Genomic DNA, 25,868 nt, shown 5'->3' with positions numbered 1-25,868 from the left:
TCGAGCTGAGAGTCAACCCTGAGGGAGCCGAACAGGAGCAGGAAGTTGGGCTGGAGGCCTCAGTGCCGGGGTGGGGACCTTCTCTCTGCCCAGGGCCATCTGGATGTTCATAGCATCCTTCGTGGGCCATACAGAATGATCCACTTGAACATGAGCGTGCCATCTTGGGTCCAGCATTTAATGAACTCATCCTTAATGCCTTGGCAGGACCAGACCAAAGGATTTCCTGGGCCTTATATGGCCCTCGGGCCGGACGTTCCCCACCCCTGCCTTAGTGGCTCATCTCCCCTGGGGTAAGGGGCCTGGAGCGCAGAACAGCGCCCCCTGCTGGCTGTGTCCGCATCGGGAGCTCCCATGAGTGCGGATTTGGCAGCTGGTCCATGGGCCCTCTGGGAAAACAGGCTCTGCGAGGTGGGGAGCCGCCACAACAGAATTGGGGCCTCCTAAGAAAGATGTGGGTGGCCCGGCTGGCTTTGCTCAGGGTTGAGCGTCAACCTGTGAACCGGCAGGTCACAGTTCGATTCCCGGTCAGGGCACAGGCCCGGGTTGCGGGCTCGATCCCCAGTGGGGGCCGTGCAGGAGGCAGCCAATCAGTGATTCTCTCTCATCATTGATGTTTCTTTCTCCCTTCCTCTCTGAAATCAAAAATACATTAAAAAATAAAATATCAGAATTTCAATCTTAAAGATGTGGGTGAAGTCAGAGGGCTCTCAGGCTCCCATCCCGACGGGCACCCCAAGAGCACGGGGGAGCCCCGGGCAGGTTCCAGCGGAAGGTATTTTACAGCTGGGCTTCCGAGGAGCTGGTCTTGCCTGGTGTCTGAGTAACAGGAAGTCGGTACAGCTCTCCATGCACGGACAGTCCCCCAAACCCCACAGACCCGGCTTCCTGGGAGTTCCGGACGACCGAGGAGCGAGGTGCCCAGGGGAACAGCGAGGGACCGCCGACTCACTTGGACAGGACATCCAGGGCCTGCTGGGTGGCCAGCGTCCGCCTGTCCTGCAGTCCGTACAGGAGGGTCTGAATCTGGAGACACTGCAGAACACCAAGCAGTCATCGTGAGGGTGCGAAACGTCACGGGGAGCATTTAGCAGGCGGACAAGGCTCCCGAGAATGGGAGGAAGAATGCTTCAGTCACAGACCCCTGTCTGACCTTCACCGTGAATGCTAGGGGCAGTCTGACCTTCACTGTGAATGCTAGGGACAGTCTGACCTTCAACTTGGATGTTCGGAGGGATCTTGGAAACAAGTGTACAGCTCTAGCACTGTTTTACAGAACCCTCTGTGACAACCTGTATGCAAAAATATGTTTAAAAAGTAGTATTTTTAAAAATAAAGGCAAGAGAATTGGTATTCAGGAGAGGATGGTGTGCAGTTTCTATTTTTGAATGACCCTTGCTACAGCCCAGACACGTTAAAAAAAAAAAAAAAAGTTCTGTGCCCTGCCCAGTGTGGCTCAGCTGGTTGGGCGTCGTCCTGTGCACCCAGAAGTGGCAGGTTCAATTCCCAGGTCAGGGCACATGCCCGGGTTGTGGGCTGGATCCCCAGTAGAGGGTGAGGGGGTGTGCAGGAGGCAGCCGATCCATGTTACACTCTCTCACAGCGATGATTCTCTCTTCTCCCTCCCTCTCTCTCTCAAAATCAATAAACATAGTTTTATTTTCCATGGGCTCTCTGTAATCATTACTACACAGCAATTTCCTAGGGAGTCATTTATTGAGGAGTTAAAGATTCAGCTTTATTCTGCTTATTATCCTGCCACTTGACTGCTTGTACCTGGCCAGGGAAAACTCAGGGGGAAGATAAAGATTCAATTTTTGCCCCCAAACGGGCCAAGTAATTTTGAAGAAGAAGGAGGTGGAAGAAACTGCTTTACCATCACCATCTTTATAAAACTACTAGAGGCCTGATGCACGAAATTCATGCAAGAGTAGGCCTTCCTTCCCCCGGCTGCCAGCACTGGCTTCCCTCGAAGCCCCGGCTTCGTGCGGAAGGTCATCCGGAAGGACATCCGGTCTAATTAGCATAGTACGCTTTCATTTTTATAGATAGATAGTAATGAAGGCAGTGCAGTTCTCATCCAGGGGCAGACAAGTAGACCAATGGGACATGGCAGAGAGCCCAACACATAACAGATGACAGGAGAGAAGTGTCCTTGAGGGGTCGGCGAGGGAGAGCTGGACTCGTCAATGAATGGAACTGGAAGGAAATGGACCCCTGCCCCATGCCCAGCACAACAGTGAATCCCGGGCTGAATGAAGAGCTAAATACGAAATGCAAAACGTGGAACGTTTAGGTGAAAATATTGGAGACGATCTTTATGCAGAAGTAGTTCTTGGACAAGATCTGGACAAACCCAAAGATCTGATTTATAAAATTTAACTACATTAAAACTCAAAATACCTGTGCACCGAAATTCACCTCAAGCAAAGGATACAGACTGGGGGGAAACACTGCACAAAGCGGAGAAAGGATTAGCATTCAGAATAGATCAAGAACTCCCACAAGGCGATGAGAGAAACGAACACAACCTCCGTACGGAAAAGCGAGCACAAGATGTAAAAGGATGATTCAAAGACTTTGAAAACCAGAACAGCGGACAAGCATGCCCAACCTCACCAATAACCAGAAACCCAGCCTAAAACTTCTCTGAGGTTGTCCTTCACCTGCCGGATTGCAAAAACGAATCGTCTGATCACGGAAAACCAAGGTCTGTCAAAGAACACGCATGAGCAAGCACGCTTTCAGATAGACTGAGAGGGACAGAGCCATTTGGCGATTCAGCTAATGGATGAGCAACCTGTAATATGCACATGGACTGTACATGCATGATGATATGCACATTTCTGGTGTGTGTGTGTCCATGTAGATGAATCTCAAGATTATAGGCAGAAAAGAGCAAATTGCAGATGAATGCAAATTATAGATAATATAGGCACATTTATATTTTATATGAAGCTTAAAAAAAACACGTAAAAGAAAACCATAGTAAAATGCAGTGTGGGAATGATGTCAAATGCAGGGGAGCAGTCATCCGGTACGGGGCGGGCAGGGGCAGAAGCGGGCACTTCCTGGGGGTCATGTTTTATGTCTTCTATCAGGCAGTGAGGTCAGGCGCCCACCCCCGAGAAGGAGAAGGCAGCTGATGGTATCCTACCAGTTGTCGCTCCCTCTACCCTTGACCTTGGGCGCTCATCGTTTTCCCCGCGGGCACTGCATTAGGAGGGAGAGTGGATAAAACGACCCTGGTTGGATAAAACAACCCTTTCCAAGAATCAGTCCAGAGAGAGATGAGGCCCAGCTCCCTCCCATCTCCTCGACGCCGATCTGGACTCTTGTCTTCCTGGAATTAATCGATTTCTTTTTTAAAAGGGCTACTTATCCTCACTAAGCAGATCTGCTCAAAGTTCTAGCTGATGGGAGAGAGAGGAACACCCCCGGCCCCGGCGCCATCCCTGTGTGATGACAGCGCCCACGGAGGCCGCCGTACCAGATGCCAAGACAGGAAACATGGTCCATCCGGGAACGGAAATGGTTTTCCTTCTAAAGCGACATAACCCCTTCCTGGCTTTTCCCGGAAAGTGTTTTACGAAGCCGGGCAGCTGAGTCCGAAGCTGAGTAGCCACGTGACTCTAAGAACCAGAAGGTGGATTTTTCGATGTTCTGCTGCTCTTAGCAAAATGTGCTTAAACATTGGGTGCGAAGGACGCACTTGGATTCTTCTGATAAAGACCTTGACACTGACATTGACTCGGAGACAAAGCCAGTAGATGTTAATGGGACCGACGGGGAGCCAGGCGCTGCGAACAGCTCACTGAGCAAAGTAAAAGAAGCCCCAGACGCCTGCGGGAGAACAGCTCCCTCCACGTGGGAGGTTTTCTGGGCTTTCTCCATTCCTCCAGGGAAGCCCCTGTTGGAAACCAGCCTCCAGGGGGAGTTCCTCACTTTTCTTTTAAGTGGACAAAACCCTGAAATCCTGAGTATCCAGATGAATCTTAAATAAATTAATTTAAAAAAAAGAAAAAGATCATGGACTGACAGAATAAAATGAGGGGAGGTCGATGGTGGTAGAGGTACCTGGGCCGGTGAGGCCTCACATTCAAATGGAGACCCACAGGATGGGGAGGGGGGTCAGCCAGGTGAGAAGCACCTGGTGGGGAGGTGATGGTGGGGGTGGGGTTTCAGACAGGTGCTTTTCTCTCTCTCCCTTCCTCTCTCACATGCACACCCCAACCCCCTGCAGCTCCCTTACCTGGAGGAGCACTGATTATGAGCTGTGCTCAGGAGGGTAGGAAGGTTCCCGTGAGAGGAAAACAGGTAAGGCGGGAACAAGGAGGGACGTGGAGATGAGCGAGAAAGGTGTGTGTGTGGGGGGAGTGGTGCGGGGGGGAGGAGGCCACAGGAGCTGCCACTCACTCCACTGCTCTCCCCGAGTCTGGGAAGCCCGGGTGCAGTCCTGGCCGCACCCTCACTCCTCACCTCTGCGTTGCCAAGTGCCGTGAGCTCTCTATCCTTATCGACACCCCTCGACTCCCCCACGACTCTGCTCCATCCCCTGGCCACAGTCATGGAGCAAGCTACCATCATCTTTCTCCAGGACAACTGCAACACAAACGTTCAGGGGACAGATGCGTCATGGGTGCACGGCAGGATCCCCCTCCAGCCGGCCGGGCGGTAGGAACCATTTTAAACTTGTGGGCCAGCCCGGCCGGTGTGGCTCAGTGGTTGAGCGTGGACCTAGGAACCAGGAGGTCACAGTTTGATTCCTGGTCAGGGCACAGGCCTGGGTTGCCGGCCCGATTCCTAGTAGGGGGCATGCAGGAGGCAGTCGATCGATGATTCTCTCTCACCATGGATGTTTCTCACTCTCCCTCTCCCTGCCTCTCTGAAATCAATAAAAATATATATTAAAAAGAGATTTAAAAAAAAGAGCAAACTCATGGGCCATACGAGGGAGTGGGCTGGATTCGGCCTCAGAGCCCATGGTTGGGACAGTCACCTGAAGGATCAAGTCTCAGCCCCTTAACCTAGGAACTCCGCCCAGAGCCTTGCGCACCTCTTCCGGGTGCTCCCCAACAGACAGTCCTCCCCAGTAACTCTGCTTCTTAAATGGGTTGTACTCTCCAGCCCCCCAGCCTCCTCTTCCCCCCATTTCCAACCTGGGGATGCTGGCTTCCCCCAGGCCACACTCTTTTTCAGGACTACTTATTAAACACCTTCCCTAAACCTCTCCCTACTCCCCCTCCCTCCCAACCCAGTCCAGAAAAAAACAGAGAAATCCAAATGTAAAACTGAGATGTCACAATGGGAATGCAACTACTTAAAAAATAGAAATTTTAAAAATTCATGAGACCATGTTGGAAATTTCTATGCAAATCAATATGTAAATGTATATAAAATAATTACCTAGAAAAATACACCAAAATGATCCCATTAAAGATCGAAAGCTTCAACAAATGAATTTTTTTTGTATAATAGAGAAAATTGTCAAGGAATTTCTCCCTAAAAGAAGCACCAGACCTAAAGAGTTTCACAGGCAGTGCAAAACTTCAAGCACTCGATAGTTTTAATGCTGCATAAATTCCTTCAGGGCATAGAAAATAAAGGTAAGGAAGGAGACCTGTTGTGGGGTGGTGAGCGCACAATACAATATAGAGATGATGCATTATAGAACTGCACCCCTGAAACCTACATAATCTTACTAACCAACGTCACCCCAATACACTCCATAAAAAAGTTAAAAAAAAGAAAATAAAGGTAAGCTTCCAAATTATTTTTCTGAAGCAAATATAACATTGATACTTAAATATCACTTGTAAATATTGGTGCAAAAATCGTAAAATAAACATTAGCAGGCAGAACCAACCTCATATGAAGACTGTAATTCAGTATAACCAAGCACATTTATTCCAGGAATGCAAGGTTGGTTTAATACTAGAATAAAATATACCGTATGAAGTGATCTAAGAAGAGTCATCTGATTATCTCCACTGATGCTAAAAAAACATTTGATAAAATTCAACACTTATTTCTAATTAAAAAAAACAAACACAAAAAAACCACACGATGTCTACTTCCTTAACATGACAAAAATACATAAACTTTAGTCCCAAAGCCGGCATCTACTGAATGAAGACTCACTAAAGCAGTGATGGCGAACCTATGACACGCGAACTCATTTTTTTCGTTGATTTCTCTTTGTTAAACGGCATTTAAGTGTATAAAATAAATATCAAAAATATTAGTCTTTGTTTTACGATGGTTGCAAATATCAAAAAATGTCTATATGTGACACGGCACCAGAGTTAAGTTAGGGTTTTTCAAAACGCTGACACGCCGAGCTCAAAAGGTTCGCCATCACTGATCTAGAGGCATGTCCACTAAGATCAGGAACAAGACAAGGGCGCCCACTACCTCCACTACCATCCACTATTGTCCTGGAGGCAGGAACCGACGCGATTAGACAAGAGAAATCAAGCAGAGCCACCAGAGCTGAAAGACAAAAAGTCAAACCATTTGCCGATGAAGTAATAGGATACCCTGAAAACCTGAGAGAATGCTCCAATGTACTCAGGCAGGAAAAGCATTAAGCAAGCAGCAGCACATAAAATTCACACAGAGAAACCGGTCGTCTTCACATACACAAAAGTGACCAGTCGGAAGACATGACAGTGGATACAACTCCACAGACAACCGTATTAAAGGAGATAAAATGCTTAGACATCAACCGGGTAAGAATTGGGCAAAACCCAGGAAAAAGGGGCACTTTAGAAACGGGCCTAACTGATACCAAAGCGGACACCAACAAGTGTAACGACATCCCTGCTCTGGAATAAAATGACTCCACACCATAAAGCTGTCAGCGCTCCTCAAGTTCACTTATAAATAACACCATCCTCCAGAAAATACCACCAAACTTTGTATTGAGTGAGACAAGTTGTTCACATTAAAATTCATGTGGAAAAACAAACACACACACACACAAGGCTAGAAGACCTGGGAAACCAGATATTCTAGAGTCAGAGAAACCACGAGTGGTGTCTAGTCCTCCCAGCTACTGAGCCCTGCTATGAGATCTCTAAATTTAAAACCAACGAGGAGCTGGCATTTACACAAACAAAGCCATCAGTGGAGTAGAAGAGAAATCCAGAAACAGACTCAAGTTCATGTGGAAATGTGGTCTATGGTGAAGGTGTTATCTCAGACCACTGGGCTCTTTAATAAAATGGTGCTGGACAACTGGGTAGCCATTTAGAAAACAAAAAACAAAAAACATTATATCTGTACCTCACACCATCCACGTAAATGAACTCCAAATTCAAGAAGAAACTGGTGATGGAAAGAGACTTGACTTGGGGTGACCATACAATACAATATACAGATGATGTATTATAGAATTGTACCCCTGAAACCTACATAATGTTATTAACCAATGTCACCCCAATACATTCAAATAAAAAAAAAAAAAGAACTAAATATATAAGTACTAGAAGAACACAAAAAAATTCCTCTATAAACTGTGTGCACAGAGAGTAAAATAAAAGTCAGATAGCCCTAGCCGGCTTGGCTCAGTGGATAGAGCATCAGCCTGCGGACTGAAGGGTCCCAGGTTCGATTCCGGCCAAGGGCACATGCCTGGGTTTCGGGCTCAATCCCCAGTGGGGGGTGTGCAGGAGGCAGCCGGTCAATGATTCTCTCTCATCATTGATGTTTCTCTCTCTCTCTCCTTCTCCCTTCCTCTCTGAAATCAATAAAGAAATATAAAAAAATAAAATAAAATAAAAGACAGATAAATTAAACTCCATAAAAATTAAAAATGTATTTACATAGTAAACATAATTGATAATTCACTAAGAGGATTCTGTATAAGAGGATTACTGTATCTTTTACCGAAAAAGTGTTAGTTTAGATCAACTGTGAAAGTGAAGTAATCTTTCCTAAATAAACCACTTAGAAAGGTCCATTTAAAAAGAGCATGGTGGCCTGACGGGTGTGGCTCAGTGGTTGAGCCTTGACCTATGAACCAGGAGGTCACGGTTCAAGTCCCGGTCAGGGCTCATGCCCGGGTTGTAGGCTCGCTCCCCAGTGTGGGGTGTGCAGGAGGCAGCCGATCCATGATTCTCTCTCATCATTGATGTTTCTGTCTCTCTCTCCCTTTCCCATTCTCTCAGAAATCAATCAAAGTATATTTTTAAAAATATAAAAGTAAAAAGAGCATGGGGAGGGAGAGAAGACGACCCGTGGGAGGGAGGGAGGGAGGGAGGGAGGGAGGGAGGGAGGGGAGGAGGGCTTCTCTCTGCGTTAGTGTCGGCTCCAGGTTCACCTTGTTCAGTTTCTTGTGGGCCCCGCCGTGGTTCCCCTGAGCCAGGTCGGCGCCGCTCAGGAGCCGGTAGGTCTCCGCCACCTCAGGACTGAGATCACCAAACGCCCCCACTTTGGCCTTCAGGGACTCCCTCAGGATCGAGGTCGCTCTCTGCGAAAGGGACACAAAGCTGTCTGGTTAAACATGTTCCAAAGCTGACGAAGATCAGTGCCCATTAAGGAAATGAGGTAGCCCGGCTGGTGTGGCTCAGTGGTCGAGCGTGGACCTGGGAACCAGGAGATCATGGTTTGATTCCCGGTCAGGACACATGTCCCGTTGTGGGCTCGATCCCCAGTAGGGGGCGTGCAGGAGGCAGCCGATCAATGATTCTCATCATTGATGTTTCCATCTCTCTCTCCATCTCTTCATTCTTCTCTGAAATAAAAAAATATATATATTAAAAAAGAAAGAAAATGATGTAACTCACTGCCCGACAGTGGCCACATGGCCTTACTCATCCTCGCACAAAGTAGACGCCTACTGGATGCTCGCAGAGCAAGGGAGTTGCGTAGCCCTGTGGGTATCAACTGGGTCGCCCATGCAGATAACCGGCCAACTGCGGCCCAAGCTCACTCACCTCCTCTTGCCCAGCGCCTTGCAGAAAATGGCAATATTCGTCTTGAACCGAGAGAAACTTGGCTTTCCCCATGCCTTCTGCATCCTTCAGGTGAGCCAGGCTCTCTCGGAAGTACCGCTCGGCCACATCTGAAGCAAAGCATCGCGACAACAACTGTGAAAACGGCTCTCGGATTTGAATGGAAACCACAGAGACGCTGGTAGCGCGGCGAACTATTTGAAAATAATAAGCACTCGGGTAAGAGAACCCTGTTGGGGAGACTGCCGTCTGCCCGTTCAGCTGCCTGTTTCATCAGAAAACATTCGGATCTCAGAAGGACACGGCCATTTGCTCTCCTCGCTTTTTTCAGACAGCTTAGCTCTCCCAGGGAGGCGGTCATGCAAGATATCAGCAAGTTTGCAGGCTGCTTAAAGAGACTCCCCTTTCTTTTCTTTTCTTTTTTGTTCATCCTCACCCGAGGATATTTTTCCACTGAATTTTATAGAGAGTGGAAGGGAAGGAGAGAGACAGAGAAACATCGATGTGAGAGAGACACATCGATTAGTTGCCTTCTGCATGCGCCCCGACCCAGGCCGGGGATCGAGCCTGCAACCGAGGTCCGTGCACGTGACCGGGAATCGAACCTGGAACCCTTCAGTCCGAGGACTGACCCTCTATCCACTGAGCCAATGGGGGTGGTGGTGGTGGTGTCTGTACATTTCTACATTTCTAGAGTATTACTCCATTTGTTCTTTTCTCTTGGTAGGAGAAAATTCAGCTGCCTGGAAGGTATTCCTTCCCTTTTACTTGCAGCTGACTCATCGAAATTTAATGCTCAAACTCCGCGTTCACTTTGCCTGCGTCGATGATCGGATGACAGCGACCGGGGCATGACGTGGCGTTTGTTCTGTTGGCTCTGAAGGCATTACCGACACCAACAGTCCACGTCTCAACACCAGCGAGTGGAGTATGCCGGAGAGTTCTGTTTTCTGTCTAATTGGAAACGAACCGAAGAACGGAACCAAGCCCTCCCTGAAGAGCAAGGATCTTTCCCGGCTGGTGTGGCTCAGCGGTTGATTCCAAGAGGTCACGGGTTCGATTCCCAGTTGTGGGCTCGATGCCCAGCAGGGGGCGTGCAGGAGGCAGCCGAGCCATGATTCTCTCTCATCATTGATGTTTCCATCTCTCTCTCCCTTTCCCTTCCTCTTTGAAATCAATAAAGATATATTTTTAAAATGTTTTCAACAAACACAACCCTCAATAAAAAAACACCACCATGCCCTGGCCGGTTTGGCTCAGTGGATGGAGCGTAGGCCTGCAGACTGAAGGGTCCCAGGTTCGATTCCAGACAAGGGCATGTACCTTGGTTGCGGGCACATCCCCAGTAGGGGGGTGTGCAGGAGGCAGCTGATTGATGTTTCTCTCTCATCGATGTTTCTAACTCTCTATCCCTCTCCCTTCCTCTCTGTAAAAAATCAATAAAATATATTTTAAAAAAACAAACAAACAAAAACAAACACCACCACCACCACCACTGAAACACCTCTTCTAGAATCCTCAGCAACCCGAGGCCCTGGCCTGGGCAGTGGATGAGTCACTCTCCTAAGCAGGGGAACATGACTTAGCTGTAAACCTGAGCCCTCGGGGCGCAGGTCAAGGCCATCAATCTTCTCCCCTTTCCATCCCGTAGACTGGCCAGGCTGTCTGCACGTCAGGGCGAGGGAGGGAGGAAGTGCGGCCCCGTGGTGTACGGTCCCCTCACGGCCCCGTCAGACTCTGTTCCGTCTGTGTGACTTCACTCAGAGAGCATGAGGAACACAGCGTCACGGCTCCGCACACGGCGGGGCAGGAGGCTTTAATTACAACCAATCCCCGTAGCCCGGCAGGCATGGCTCAGTGGTTGAGTGTCAACCTGGGAACCAGGGGGTCACGGTTCGATTCCTAATCAGGGCACATGCCTGGGTTGTGGGCTCCATCCCCAAGTAGGGGGCGGGCAGGAGGCAGCCGATCCATAATTCTCTCTCATCATGGATGTTTCTATCTCTCTCTCCCTTCCTCTCTGAAATCAATTAAAATATATTTAAAAAATAGATTAAACCAACAACAATTCCTGTAACTCTCTGGGCAGCTTTCACTTAAAGGGAGGCCTGTGTGTAGCAGGCAACAATGGTCTTTTGTGATGGTCTTGGGAAAGACTCTGCACTCTGTGCTAAAGCATTAAGGACCCCAGGGAACTTGAAAATGGAAAGTCTTAGAGCCCAGCTTGGCATGAACCCCGAGGAGCACATCACCAGCAAGCAGACTGAACCCATTTAGATCCTGCTGGGCGTGCCCGGAGGGCATCGCTGGGCTGGGCTGGGGCGTGGCTCGATCCCCACCCAGTGTGGGGCGTGCAGGAGGCTGCTGATCCATGATTTTCTCTCATCATGGACGTCTCTCTCTCTCTCCCTTCCTCTCTGACATCAATAAAAATATATTTTTTAAATGTATATGGATGCTGACATCTGCTTGGGAAGCTCAGAGGCAGGCCAGGCTCGGGCTGGCTGGGCATTTCGTAAGGAGAGATGGGCCCTGAGGAGGAGCTGAGGGAGGCCCTCTCGGAGCACAGGGGGGTCAAGAGGGTGGGGAGGCCGGGGAGGGAGGAAGGAGAGAGGAGGAAGGAGGAGGAGGGAGAGAGGTGGGGGTGTGGCCAGTACTGGCTTCCACTGGTGTCTAGCAGCAGGGGCAGCTAAGGAGGGCCATGGGAAGAGGTGAAGGACACCTGTCAGGAGCCCGTCGGAGCTGAGTGCACGAGGACACCAGGGGCTGCCTGACTTCCGGTGTCTCTAGGGCACACGGGACGCTAGGAGCATCAGTAACCCAGACAACAGGGAGCCGGGCCCGGCCTGGGGCCAGCGGAGAAGGCAGGCCACAGGAGGAAGAGTGGAGAAAAGGGAGGCGTGTGTAGGGTGAAAAAGAGGAGACTTCATCAGGATCCAGGGCCTCGGTTCTGATACTTTCATATTTCCCGTCTACTGTGCAAAATGTGGGGAGGGGCTAGGCCACGTGGGGGCCGGGAACATATTGGGGCACAGGGAGCTATACCTCAAGAATGCACCCCAGCCCTGGCCGGTTTGGCTCAGTGGACCGAGCATTGGCATGTGGACCGAAGAGTCCCGGGTTCAATTCCGGTCAAGGGCACGTACCTCGGTTGCAGGCCCCTCTCTGCCCCTCCCCGGCCCAGACTCTGGTTGGGACACATGCAAGAGGCAACCAATCGATGTGTTTCTCTCAATATCGACGTTTCTGTCTTTCCCTCTCTTACACTCTATCTAAAAAATCAATGGAAAAATATCCTCGAGTGAGGGTTTAAAAAAAACAAACAAAAAAGAATGCACCCCACGCTCATGAGTCCGGTTCATGGAGGCAGGGACCCACGCCCGCCCGTGCCGTTTGGATGTGCCTGGCGCTGCCCGGCCCCTGGAGCCCCGGAGGCAGCTGGGGCCACTTCCAAACAAGGCCGCCCGTGCTCGGCCGCTGGAAGGTTTACACTGACATGTACTTGGCTTCCACCCACTTCATCCTCACATCCTTCGAGAGGAGAGTTAAGAGCCCCGACCCCTGGCAGGCGGGGCTGGGAGAGCTGTTGATACCAAGTTTGTCGACGGCGGCCCTGGGAAGCCGGCCTGGCCCCGGTCCGTGGCATTCCGGGGGCTGCTGGGGGAGGCCTGATGCAATCCGGGTCCCGCCTGGCTTCTAGGGCAGTGCTGTCTGCATAAGGAATGCGGGGGAGGCTCGGGGCGAAGGGATTAGCGTGATGCGCGCTGGCTGCTGGGCCAGCGACATTTTTTCATCGGAGGGCAATGCCTTGCATGGGCAATCAGCAGGCAGGCTAGGGAAGATGCCCCAAAGGAGATATTTTTTTCCCTCATTAATTAGTCTTTTTTATTTTTGTCTTGTATTTATTGGCCTTAACTTTTTTGCTGTTGTTAAGACTTGCCCAAGGATATTTTTTTCCACTGAATTTTAGAGAGAGGGTGGGAGGGAGAAACATCGATGTGAGAGAGACAATGATGTTACTCTCTCTCTCTCTCTCTCTCTCTCCTTTCATCTCTGAAATCGATAAACATATTTAAAAATAAACAAAAATAAAAACTGATCACCTCTGAAAGCAGAGCAGACCTCCCTGGGCGCCCAGCCCAGGTTCCCTCGGGCTCTTTACCACCTACATTCGGGTGCAGATCCGCTGTATTTGAAAACCAAAGCCTGGAGGAAGGCCGCACAGGGAGACACCAAGGACCTGGTGACGTTAAGATGCTTGGCTAACGCCTCGGCCGCTCCCCGAAGGGCCTGCGTCACAGCTCCGTCCACCTGCTCGCCCATCCCAAAGGCCCAGGCGTGTGCAGGCCAGGCGGGCAGCAGGCAGCGCCCACCACTCACCCACCCACCCAGCCACGGAAGGCTGGCTCTCACCGTGGTGCTCGGGCCTCCCGGAAGCCGCGGCGGCGCGGGCGACACAGTGGGCGGACTCCGCTGCCTCCTCTCCGGATGGCTCTGCGCTCAGGACGATGAGATGCGCCTGTCGCCGGGGGAAGAAGAAACAGGCTGGTTTCCATGCTTGGCAGCAGCGACAAGGAACTCACTGTTCTCGTGGCGATAAGGAAGCCAAGGAACATTCTAGCCCGCTGGCCAATGTGATGGATGTGGAGGCAACGATGTGCTTTGGGAGAGATGGATTTTACCAGCGCTGAGTGGAGGGAGAAAGCACTGGGCGCTGAGACCCGATGGCTCGCGGCTGCGGCCAGAGGCCAGGGCCCATCGCTAAGCAAATTATTTCACAGGCTCTGCTCCTGGGAGAGGGGTGTGGGCAGAGGAGGTGGGAGGGCCCCCAGGAGGAAGGAGATGGATTTAAAAGGGCCAGTGCTGCCCTGGAGGGTTGCTCAGTGGTTAGAGCGTCAACCCTGGGACGAAAGGGTAGTGGGTTCGATTCCTGGTCAAGGGCACATATCTGGGTTGCAGGTCGCCCAGCCCCAGCAGGGGCAAGTGCAGGGGGCAACCAATCAATGTCTCTCTCATGTCGATGTTTCTCTCTCTCTCTTCCCTCCCCTCCTCCCTCCCTTCCATCTCTCTTTCCTCCTTCCCTCCCACGCTCTAGTAATCAATGGAAAAAATATCCTGAGGTGAGGATTTAAAAAGAAAAAAAAGGGGTGGGGCAGTGCTGTGCAGAGGAAGTGGGCCAGCCCCAACCCTCCACCCACTGGTCAGCTCAGCATGGGGGTCCCTCCCCCCCGCCCCCCACCTCAAAAATAAAGGCGATTTTTCAATTCCTTCGGGAAAAAACACAACCCTATGATCCGGGGGACATGAAATAATAATGAATCCTTGCAAGTAAAATACAAAGTGCATCGCTTCAAGAAAAAAGATGTAAAATACATGCGCGGATGAAACGGTCAAGTCACTTCTCACCTGCCGGTCGGCAGGGGGAGTTTTACAAATGCCTATGAGTAACGTGTGTCCATTCACCCGACACACAGGTACTTACAGATCGCCCGCTACAGGACACGCGTGGGCCAGAAAGTAGGGCGGTACAGGAAGAAACAGACAGAAAACACCAAGTCACACAAGGCACTACCATGAGAGGGCAGGGAGCTCTCCATAAATTGCCAAAAACAGAAAGACCAAAATACCATGCGTTTCAAGGAGAGAAACATTAGGCCAAACATAGGAATCAAAACTGATATTTAAGCTATATATATATATACATATATATATATACTTTTAAAAAAAAACATGTTTTTACTGATTTCAGAGAGGAAGGGAGAGGGAGAGAGAAACATCAATGATGAGAGAATCATGGATCGGCTGCCTCCTGGACGCCCCACACTGGGGACCGAGCCCACAACCTGGGCATGTGCCCTGACCGGGAATCGAACCCTGACCTCCTGGCTCTGGCTCATGGGTCAATATTCAGCCACTGAGCCACACCAGCTGGGCAATGGGTGGTAGCTCTAGACTTGTTATGATAGGGGCTACTCCACACCAAGGTTGCTGGTCATAACTCTCATGGCTGTGTTAGGACCATCAGAATTTCATATTCTTAAATGCTAACAATATCCCTTGTTTTGAGTGGTCTTGGCAATGCCCTAATTAGTTCTCCCCCCCACCCCCCCAACCCCGATCTGGTCTGAAGGGCCGACTGGAGATGCTTTTCAAATAGCAGGCGGCCCGGAAAGCCACGCCCTGTGAGTGAAGATAGCAGCAGCCACTGGGATGGCGTCAAGGGGCCTCCTGGTCAGTGTCTGGGGAGAGAAGAGAGAGAGGCGAGCCTGCCCCGCTCCCTGTGCCAACGGAATCATGTTTATGATTCTGCCCTGGGCTCACTATAGGGAAGCTCTTCAGGGCCGCACACACCACAGGGGCGTGGGGGCAGCCAGGGGGACCTCAGCTAAGAGCAAGACGGAGCTGGGAATCCCCGGGGCGGGAGCTGGAAGGGACGTCGCTGGGTGCCCATGGCCGTAGAAAACCGAGTTCTCGGGGCCCCGGCCTGAGCCAGTTTCTTTTAATAGTCGGAGAGAGTCCTCCGTGGCAGCTCTCCAGCAGTCAATTTTAGCTCCTCCAAAGGGCTGGCGAGAAAAGGCCCTGCCCGCCACCCCGGGGAGGGTTAGCACCAAAATAGATGTGTCGGGGGCTTGCATTTTCGTCCAGTTTTGGTTGCAAGTAGGTGTTCTCTTAACACTTAACTAGGCTTTTAGATAGGAACGCGAACACCTGCCTGTCACTTTAAAAACCCTAAGTCAGTGGTTCTCAACCTTCCTAATGCCGCGGCCCTTTCATACAGTTCCTCATGTTGTGGTGACCCCCAACCATAAAATTATTTTCGTTGCTATTTCATAACTGTCATTTTGCTGCTGTTATGAATCGTCATGTAAATATCTGATATGCAGGATGTATTTTCAGTGTGACAAATTGAACATAATTAAAGCATAGTGATTAATCACAAAAACAATATGTAATTATCTATGTGTTTTCCGATGGTCTTAGGTGACCCCTGTGAAAGGGTCGTTCGACCCCCAAAGGGGTCACGACCCACAGGTTGAGAACCGCTGCCCTAAGTGGTAGGAAAGAATGAACAACTTTAATGCCCCCTCCCTTCTGTCCCTAGCCGTACTCTCTCTTCTCCCCACGCCTAGCCTGATTCCGGATAGCTCCCTGCTGCCCACTGTCCCCGTGTATGCTCTCGGAAATACTGATGTGCGCCCACCGGCGTGGCTCGGTGGCTGAGTGCTGATCTATGAACCAGGAGGTCAGGGTCCGATTCCACTGGCGGTGGCCCAGTGGGGCTGGCTCTATTTTTCTCCACTTGCATGGGTTCGTTCCTGAAAGACTTTGGACTGTTGTACATTCTGCAGAAAACGAAAGGTCTTTTCTCTCTGGTGCTTGTCACCGCAGAGGAATGCAGAGGGACAAACAAGACGGGAATAAACCCCTTTTCTTGGTGCGGATCGAATAAATGGCTCTGAGGCAGGAGTTCCCCCCGAGAGCTGTGGCCACACTGGACCTTTCTGTGTCTTAGGGGACGTCTCTAGAGAAAAGGGGGCCTTGATAAACGTCTAATGGCGGCTGCTGACACATAAAAGGAGCTTGTGCAGGGGACATGCCCACCGGCTCACAAAGCGCCGTCCGTCTTGACCCTGTGAGCGGGTCTGTGAAGTGGGTGAGGGTCTTCTTCCCTTTCCTTTCCTTTTCTCGAGGGGTTAAATGACTTCTTTAATCAGATCTTCCCATTCCAAATCCAATGCTATTTTGACTTCACCAAGGGACCTCTTGAGCAAGAATCGGCAAGTCTTGACTGAAACTCTCTAATCTTTATGAACCTCAAGAATAAACAAGAAGAAAAGTCGCCTGTCATACTTGACACGTATGCCCTGGCCGGTTTGCTCAGAGGTTAGAGCGTTGGCCCACGGACTGAAGGGTCCTGGGTTCGATTCCCGGTTGGGGCACATGCCCGGGTTGTGGGCTCGATCCCCAGTAGGGGGCATGCAGGGGGCAGCCGATCCATGATTCTCTCTCATCATTGATGTTTCTCTCTCTCTCTCCCTCCCTCTTCCTTCCTCTCTGAAATCAATGAAAATATATTAAGAAGAAAAAGAGCAGCGTTGGGTCTGGAACAGCTCTGGCGGCCAGCGTGCTGCAGCTCACCTGCAGGAAGTGGTTGATGGACGCGTCGTGGAGTCTCAGGGCCCGTTCTGCGCCCGCCAGTTCCCTCAGCACCGGCACACATTCGAGACTCTTTTCCCCTTTGCTGCTCTCCGTATGTTCTAAAGCCTCTTGGTAGTAGGGCAGAGCTTCTTTGGATTTCCTCCGGCCCTGATACATCCTAAAACACCAAAGTGACGGTTTTTAGAATAATTGCAATGGAAAATGCTGGAAATACGGGTGGTCTGGGTGGTGAGGATTTGGCTCTCCGATCCCTGCTGTCCAGGTTCGTTTCCGAGCCAGCTATGACTTTTTAAAAAATATATATTTTTTAATGGATTTCAGAGAGGAAGGAAGAGGGAGAGAGATAGAAACATCAATGATGAGAGCGAATCATGGATCGGCTGCCTCCTGCACACCCCCCATTGGGGATCGAGCCCGCAACCCAGGCATATGGCTTGACTGGGAATCGAACTGTGACCTCCTGGTTCATAGGTCGACACTCAACCACTGAGCCACACTGGCCTGGGGAGGCAATAGTAATTTACCTTGAAGAGATACTCTGGCAAGACAAGAAGATCCCCATGTAAGAATGTTTACTTAAGCAATCTTTATAATTGTGGAAAAGAACAAAGCACTTAAATTGCACCAATAGGCAATCGTCCAAGCAGGTTACAGGAAGTACATCCATACACCGCGGAATGCCACTTAGCCATTAAAGTTAATGTCGATCCATACTTACCCAGGCAGAAGTGCATCCACTACAGATTCGAAGCGAAAAAGCAAATTACAAAAATAACCTTGCATGATATACAAAAACTTTATATCTAATCTATAGGTACACAAATGCATCAAGAGATATTTAGCCCTGGCGGGTGTGGCTCAGTTGGTTGGTCGTCGCCATTTCAATTCCTGGTCAGGGCACATGCCCAGGTTGTGGGCTCGATCCCCAGTGGGGGGGTGTGCAGGAGGCAGCCGATCCATGATTCTCGCTCATCATTGATGTTTCTCTCTCTCTCTTCCTCTTCCTTCTTCTCTGAAATCAATCAAAATATTTATTTAAAAAAAAAAGAAGCTTAGAATATAATAATTAGGCTTTGAAAGCACCGTATTTTATTTCTGAAGAGAAAACCTGTTAGCATCTCTGGTGACAGAAAGAGGCTTTGAAGCACAGGGTTGGTAACATATCACTGAGCCAAAGAATACGGTTCCTGGGAGACAAAGATCACAGAACTGAACACAGAAATCAGCAAACTATGGCCTTTGGGTCAAATGTACTGTTTTTATACATAAAGTTTTATTGGCACATAGCCACACCCACTTGTTTACACACTGCCCAGGGCTGCTTTTGCATATGGCCTACGAAGCATAACATACTTACTGCCTGGGCCTTCACAGCAGGGGTGGGTTGGAACGTCCCTATAAGGCCCCTGAAATCATTAGGTCTGGCCCTGCCAAGGCATTAGGGGTGAGTTAATGACATGTTTGACCAAACAGAGCAGGCTGATTTTTAAGTTGATCATTTTGTACGGCCCACGGATGTGATAAATATCCACATGGCCCAGGGCAGAAAAAAACGCCCCACCCCTACTTTACAGAAAAAGTTTGCCAGCCTCTGGTCTAGAATCTAGAGCAAGTCGCATAGTTTCAAAATGACTGCAGATTTTTTCCACCGAACTGCACCTCGGGAGCTCAGACAATGCCACAGATATTTGAGTAAAGGAAAAAAAAATCACCTTGTTCCTCTCATGCTCATAAAGGATGAAGCATGTGTCCAGGGAGTCAAGAATCGGCCTCTTGTTTCCAAGGCTCCTTAAATGGCGTGCGTGTCCTGGGCACCGGGCTTGTTCATCTTAGTCCTGGCTCTGCTCTGACGTCCTAGACCAGTGGTTCTCAACCTTCCTAATGCCGCGGCCCTTTAATACAGTTCCTCATGTTGTGGGGACCCCCAATTTCATTGTTACAAATTGAACATATAGTGATTCATCACAAAAACAATATGTAATTATATATGTGTTTTCCAATGGTCTTAGGCAACCCCTGTGAAAGGGTCGTTCGATCCCCAAAGGGGTCGCGACCCACAGGTTGAGAACCGCTGTCCTAGACTGAGTGGGGTGCCTCTGTGATCACTTCACTGTGCTTCCCCAGAACTGGGAACCCCTCTGCTCAGAAAACAGCTCTCTCATACTCTATTTTGGGTTTTCTTTTTTTATTGATTTCAGAGAGGAATGGAGAGGGAGAGAGAATCAATGATGAGAGAGAATCATCAATTAGCTGCCTCCTGCACGCCCCACACTGGGGATTGAGCCCACAACCCGGGCATGTGCCCCAACTGGGAATCGAACTGTGACCTCCTGGTTCCTAGGTCGACGCTCAAACCACTGAGCCACACCAGTCAGGCTCTCATACCTCAGTCCCACTCTGGGAACACGCCTCAGAGATAACGTTGTGCGAGTGCCCAAAGAGACATGCGGAAGAGGGATCAGGGAAATGGTGTTTCTAGGAGGGAAAGTTTGGAGGCAATTTACAAGTTTTACTCTCATGTTCATGAGAATGGATTATTCAATCCATTTCGTCTCTTCCCCTCCCTTCAACTCTCTCTGAAAATCAATGGAAAAATATCCTTGGGTGAGGGATTAACAAAACACACAACAACAACAACAACAAAAACCTGCGGGAATCGGAACACAGGGTTGGATTCACTCTCCACAGTGAGTAAGAACGACTGGGTGGAATGGGGCAGGGACAGCGGCGGACAGGTAGGAGGGACGGAGCTGCAGGCCCCAGGGAGGGCTGGGAGGCCGGGAGCATGAGTCACTCTGCAGCACTCATCTGCCTGCCCGAGGAGGAAAGAGCTGGCCTGGCCCGACGGGCACCATAAAAGGCGAGGCTGATGGAGGAGGTGGATGCACCTAAAAGATACCCTTTTAAGAGAAACACAAATCCCGTGAGAGCTGCCTGAGGGATCATCCGGGCCTTCCACCTCCAGGACCTGGCCCTTGTGGTTGGGACTGTAGCTACAGAAATGCACAAACCAAAGCCTCCTTTGCTTTCTTCTTTGTTTGTTTTAGCCTCACCCGGGATATTTTTTCCATTGATGTTTAGAGAGTGGAAGAGAAAGGGGGGGAGGGGAGAGCACAGAGACACAGAGAGAAACACCGATGTGAGAGAGACACACTGATTGGCTGGCTGCCTCCCGCACGGGGATCAAACCTGCCACCATCAAGGCACGTGCCCTTGATGGGAATGGAACCCATGACCCTTTGGTGCACGGGCCAACACTCTAACCACTGAGCCACACCGGCTGGCCAGGGCAAAGCCTCATTGCTTTTAGAGCAGATCAGTGTGGGCAAAACATTCACACTTCAGTCAGGAAACAAAAGCCGAGCGATTGCATGAAAACCATCAGTTGAAACATGCGAGTTCCAGTAACTGGGTCAAGGTGAAGGTTCAGGATGGAGAAGGAAGTAGCGAAGTTTAAAACAACTCCCCTAAAGACAAGGTAACTGTAGGGCAGCTGAGAAAGGGGACTCACAGGCATTCAGGACAGATGCGTACAAGGCACGCCACCTGCTGGCGAGATTTGGTACCGCTAGTCTGGAGAGCACTCGGAGAGGAGGTGCTGGATTCTGGGTGGGAGGAAGGCATTTATACTTGACTTTGCAGCAACGTTGTTCAACATGAAGCACAAATAACATTAGTCAGATCTCAACAGATGGCGACAAACATCAGATCCGGGGCCTCTGATTTGCATACTTCCTGTCTTACAGGGCATAACAGAATGCCTACTTCTGGGCAGGGAGCAATTCTGGACTAGCAGCCTTTTGCAACCACTACCATCTCCTGTTACAAACATGGGATCAGACGGTATGATGAATTCTTTGGGGGGGTCTGGCTTCTTACACAAACACTGTACTTGTGAGAGTCACTATGACATTAAGCATAGAAACATTCTGATCATTTTCCTTGGATGAACATATCACAATTTGATCTATTCTACCTTCTTGCCAGAGGCAACCATCAGCTTATTTTTAAATTATTTTTTTATTTTAGTGTTTCAAATTTATCTTTATTGTTGAAAGTATTAAGATGTCTCCGCCCTGACCGGTTTGGCTCAGTGGATAGAGCACTGGCCTTCAGACTCAAGGGTCCAAGGTTCGATTCCGATCAAGGGCATGTACCTTGGTTGCGGGCACGTCCCCGGTAGTGGGTGTGCAGAAGGCAGCTGATCAATGTTTCTCTCTCATTGATGTTTCTAAGTCTTTATCCCTCTCCCTTCCCTTCTGTAAAAAAATCAATAAAATATATTTTAAAAAAAAAGATGTCCCCCTTTTTTCCTCCACTGACCTCCCCATTCATCCTGGCCCTGCCCCTCCCAGGCCTTCACCACACTATTGTCTGTGTCCATGGGTTATGCATATATGCATATGAGTTCTCCGATAGTCTCTCCTCATCCACCCACCTTCCCTCTGAAATTCATCAACCTCTCTTTCTCTCTCTCTCTCAAGTCAATAAATAAAAATAATAAAGAAGATACGCTGCTGTTTTAACCTCCCACCCAACAGAATATAACACGCTGCGTAAAACAATGACTGGCAGAACCATGGACAGCGCTAAACAGCCCAATAAATTGTGCGTCAAAATTCAAGCGCGCTTACCTTCAAAACGAATACATCAAAGTCGCAAAAGATACAACAAAAATATGAATTTGAGTCACCCCTAAGGCAGACTTATTGCAACCTTATACACGACAATTAAAGAACACAATTTCCCTTGTAGCTCCCTAGGAACCTTCCCGGAACTTGGCCCTGGACTAGATCCCAAAGGAAGCTTCAGTAAATTGCAGAGTCCATACCACACAAATATGTTCCTGTCTATAATACCATAAAATTAGACAGGAATAGCACCCAAACACCCAGAAAAAAAAAATCTCAAGTATCTTCAAACTAAAACACAGATCACGTGAATAATCATTGGCTTAAAGGGTAATTTATACATTAAGTTATAGATGCTAAAAACTGGATCCCCAGGAGGGGGCATGCAGGAGGCAGCCGATCAATGAATCTCTCTCATCACTGATGTTTCTCTCTCACTCACTCTCCCTTCCTCTCTGAAATCAATAAAGGCAGATTTGAAAAATAAGTAACTTCCTGCCTGGAGACAGAGTCTTCTGGCAAAAAACCGCCAGCCGTCATGCTTACGAAAAGTCCTGCCCTGGAAACCTACCGCGCGAATGACAGTTTGATCCGAGCTTGGGTTTCTATCCACTCTTCCTTCACGATCCTTCCACATCGCAGCAGCTCCTTGGAAAGCCTCTCTGCTTTCGCCAAGTTCTCTGCGGCCTCCTTAAATCTGAGCTGCGTTCAGGAAACGTGACCCTTGGTTCTGGATTCCGGGACCCTAGTTCCTGGACATCCTGGGCTCTCTACACTTCCCATCACCCTTCCCGGGTCACCTGTCAGCTTTGAGAATCCTATATAATAAAAGCCTCATATGCAAATTGTCCCCTCGACCCGGAGTTCGACCAGGGGCAGGGCCGGCCAGCCAACCACAGGAAGGGAGGCTCTGGCTGGCGGTGGTGGTGGCAGGCAGCCGGGGGAAGGGAGGTCCCAGCCAGCAGCTGCAAGGGACCCTAGCTGTGCATGGATTTCGTGCGTTGGGCCTCTAGTTAAATATAAGGAACATGAGCAGTATGTCTCTTTGTAAGTAGAGGCCAAAGGATACTTTTTTTATTGTTGTTAATCCTCACCCCAGGATATTTTCCACTGATTTTTATTTTATTTTTTTAGAGAGAGTGAAAGGGAGGGGGAGGGACAGAGAGAGAGAAACATTGATGTAAGAGAGACACATTGATTGGTTGCCTCCTGCACAAGCTCCAACCGTGGCAGGGGATCGAGCCTGCAACCGAGGTACATGGCCTTGACCAAAATCGAACCCGAGACCCTTCAGTCCGCAGGCCAACGCTCTCCCCACGGAGCCACACCAAAAAGGGCCAAAAGGATACTTTTGCAGGGAGAGTTGGGCTCTCCCCAGGGTATGGAATAGCTCAACGGAACACCTGAAAACAGCCGTGTCGTCATCACAGGAAGGCACGATGGAGTTGGTGAGGATTTCTCTGGCTTTCTCTGCATGGTGTTTGGCCTGCAGGGACGTTCCTGGGGACAAAGAAGAGGAAGTCTCACTTTCTCTATCATCTCAGTGGGCAAGAATATCGTCAGTCACTTACGGTGAGGGAATCCAATGAGGTCTCCTTGACCTACTTACTGTCAAGGGGAGAGGTACTGGGGCAGCAGGAAATACTGCCATGACTGAAGCAACCAAAGTGTTTTATACTTAGTACAGAAGATGAAATTTCCACACATACCCCCCTTGTAGTCAAGATAAGATCATTTCTCCCCGAAAATGGTCTTCTTATTTATCTATTTTTCTAAAATATGTTTTTATTGATTTCAGAGAGAAAGGGAGAGGCAGAGAGAGAAAGAAACATCAATGATGAGAGAGAATCATGGATCGGCTGCCTCTTACACGCCCCACATTGGGGATCGAGCCTGCAACCCGGGCGTGTGCCCTGGACCGGGAATCAAACTGTGACCTCCTGGTTCATAGGTCAATGCTCAACCACTGAGCCATGCCAGCTGGGCCCAAGAACCCCACTTTTAAGACCCTCAAAAACAAAACTCCAAGGGCGCAAATCTTCCTGCTCTTTTTTTATACGTTATATATTAAAAAATCTTATTGACTCTTTGTGAAGGGAGATGGCTTCCCCATGTGTGCAGAGGAGAATGATCAGGGTAGTTTAATCCTTGCGGTTACATGTTAGTCCAATTTGGGGGGAAAGCAGAATCCAACCAACTGAGCCTCCTGGGTCTGAGCTGAGCTCACCTTTCAGCTGGAGGTAGCCTTGAGCCAGATTAACATACGCCTCTGCTAGTTTCCAATGGCAGCTGCCATAGCAGATTCTGGTCAACGCTACGCAGCGGACGAGCTCCTGGATCGCCTGCTTATACTGTAAGGAAAAGAAAACAGGCTTACTATTAAAAAAATTTTTTTTAAATATATTTTTATGGATTTCAGAGAGGAAAGAAGAGGGAGAGAGAGATAGAAACATCAATCTGTAATAATAAAAGCGTGATATGCTAATTAGACCAGACAGCCCAACGACCTTCCGGATGTCCTTCCGGACGACCTTCTGATGAAGCCAGGGCTGCAAGGGCTGAGCCCCTTGCACAGATTTCGTGCATCGGGCCTCTAGTAAGAGATAATCATCAGTCGGCTGCCTCCTGCGCGCCCCCTGCTGGGGATTGAGCCCGCTACCGGGGCATGTGCCCTGACGGGGAATCAAATAGTGACCTTCTGGCTCATAGGTTGACGTTCAACTACTGAGCCACACGGGCCAGGGCAGAATCTCCTTCTTTTTATGGCTGAATGATATTCCATTGTGCATGTACATACATACACATTTTCTTGGGAACGTCACCTAAGCCATTGCCCTTCTCAATGGCCCGGGCACAGGGATGGAGAAGGAAGGCTCCTCACCTCGTGCCGGCTGGAGTAGGACTTTGCTTTCTGTTCGCAGAGCTGGAGTTGCTCTCGCGGAGGCTGGAAGAGGACCGAATGAGGCAGCCTGCTGGCGAACTTCTTTCTCGGCGTGACGCTGACAGCAGCCACAATTTCGTCTAAGTACTTGGATATGTGGGTTTCCTGTGATTCTTGCATAGTTTTATAGGCATTATCCTCTGGTTTTTAAATAAAAAAAAAAAAGAGAGGTGTTAGGTGATCTTTTTCATATCGACTTTTTCCCTAGAAACTGAGGGTGGGCTCCAGGAAGATTTCAACACTATATTCAGGACTTCTTTGAAAACAGGAGCATTCTCGCCCAGCCTGCATGGCTCAGTGGTTAAGCGTCGACCTGTGAACCAGGTCAGGGCTGGATTCCCGATCAGGGTCCCCGCCAGGGCTTCGGACTCCATCCCCAGGTGTGGGGCGTGCAAGAGGCAGCTGATCCATGATTCCCTCTCATCATTGATGTTCCTCTCTCTCTCTTCCCCTCTGAAAGCAATAAAAATGTATTAAAAAATAAAATAAAAAAGAAAGTGGCCACGTTACCAAACAAGGTATTTAAAATATTCGTGTGTTTTTTTTTAAAGTTCCCTAACAATGCTTGGATTTTTCTTTCTTTCTTTTTTTTTGAACACAAAGCTCTCTTCCTTTGCTGTCTTTATTTCCTGATACAGACATTGAAGGAATATTTATGCACAGCCTATTCAGCCACGCTAGGAACCGCCTCAATATTTAAATGACTAAGCTGTCACTGTCTTTTCTAGCAACAGGTGTTTCAGAGACCAGGTCACCGCCTCCTCTCTGGCAGGAACCTATCAGCGCGCACCGCCGGGCCCTTAAAACCCGGCGCCCAGGCTCACGGCTTGCTCCCTAACCTTGGCCATGGTGCCGAAACCCACCCGGCCTCCGTTTTTCACCCGTCAAAGGGGTAGAATCATGGTACCTGTGCCATGGGATTGCTGTGAGGGTTAAAAGAGGTAAGCTATGCGCAGCTCTTAGCACGCCGCCTGGAACCCAACAAGCGCCCGGCATCAATTATTGTTGTAATCCCTCAACCTATACATTCAATGCGTGCACGGATGCCTGAATGGATGCACGAACTAGAGCGCAGAGTAGTTACCGGCGGCCTCTGAGGTTGGAGCCGGACAAATCACACCCTCACCCGGCAAAAGCAAAAAGCTACTCTTTCCTGACCGCAAGACCGGAGCCGGAGCC

At 49.5% G+C, this 25,868-nt stretch overlaps 1 protein-coding gene across 3 annotated transcripts; it reads right to left on the bottom strand.

Moving 5' to 3' along the window:
• Positions 1 to 896: 896 nt before the first annotated feature.
• TTC23 (tetratricopeptide repeat domain 23) lies at positions 897 to 25,868 on the bottom strand. 3 transcript variants are annotated; one of them, XM_023745229.1, is made up of 11 exons: positions 25,597 to 25,868; positions 24,630 to 24,829; positions 23,976 to 24,099; positions 23,098 to 23,248; positions 22,320 to 22,445; positions 17,097 to 17,274; positions 13,371 to 13,476; positions 8,940 to 9,067; positions 8,324 to 8,473; positions 4,480 to 4,602; positions 897 to 1,035 (listed from the first exon to the last, which is right to left on the bottom strand). In XM_023745229.1, exons 2-11 carry the CDS (start codon positions 24,807 to 24,809, stop codon positions 949 to 951), a joined length of 1,353 nt encoding a protein of 450 aa, XP_023600997.1. In that variant the 5' UTR covers positions 24,810 to 24,829; positions 25,597 to 25,868; the 3' UTR covers positions 897 to 948. The 3 variants fall into 3 exon arrangements, with proteins under 3 accessions (XP_023600997.1, XP_023600998.1, XP_023600999.1); XM_023745230.1 differs by lacking the exon at positions 4,480 to 4,602 and having other exon boundaries at positions 8,940 to 9,151; XM_023745231.1 differs by lacking the exon at positions 4,480 to 4,602.

The sequence above is a fragment of the Myotis lucifugus genome, unplaced genomic scaffold (assembly GCF_000147115.1).
Source record: "Myotis lucifugus unplaced genomic scaffold, Myoluc2.0 scaffold_525, whole genome shotgun sequence".
In the NCBI taxonomy this organism is placed as follows: domain Eukaryota; kingdom Metazoa; phylum Chordata; class Mammalia; order Chiroptera; family Vespertilionidae; genus Myotis; species Myotis lucifugus.
Note: the sequence above shows the minus strand (reverse complement) of the source record. Positions and strands in the feature narration are given on the sequence as shown.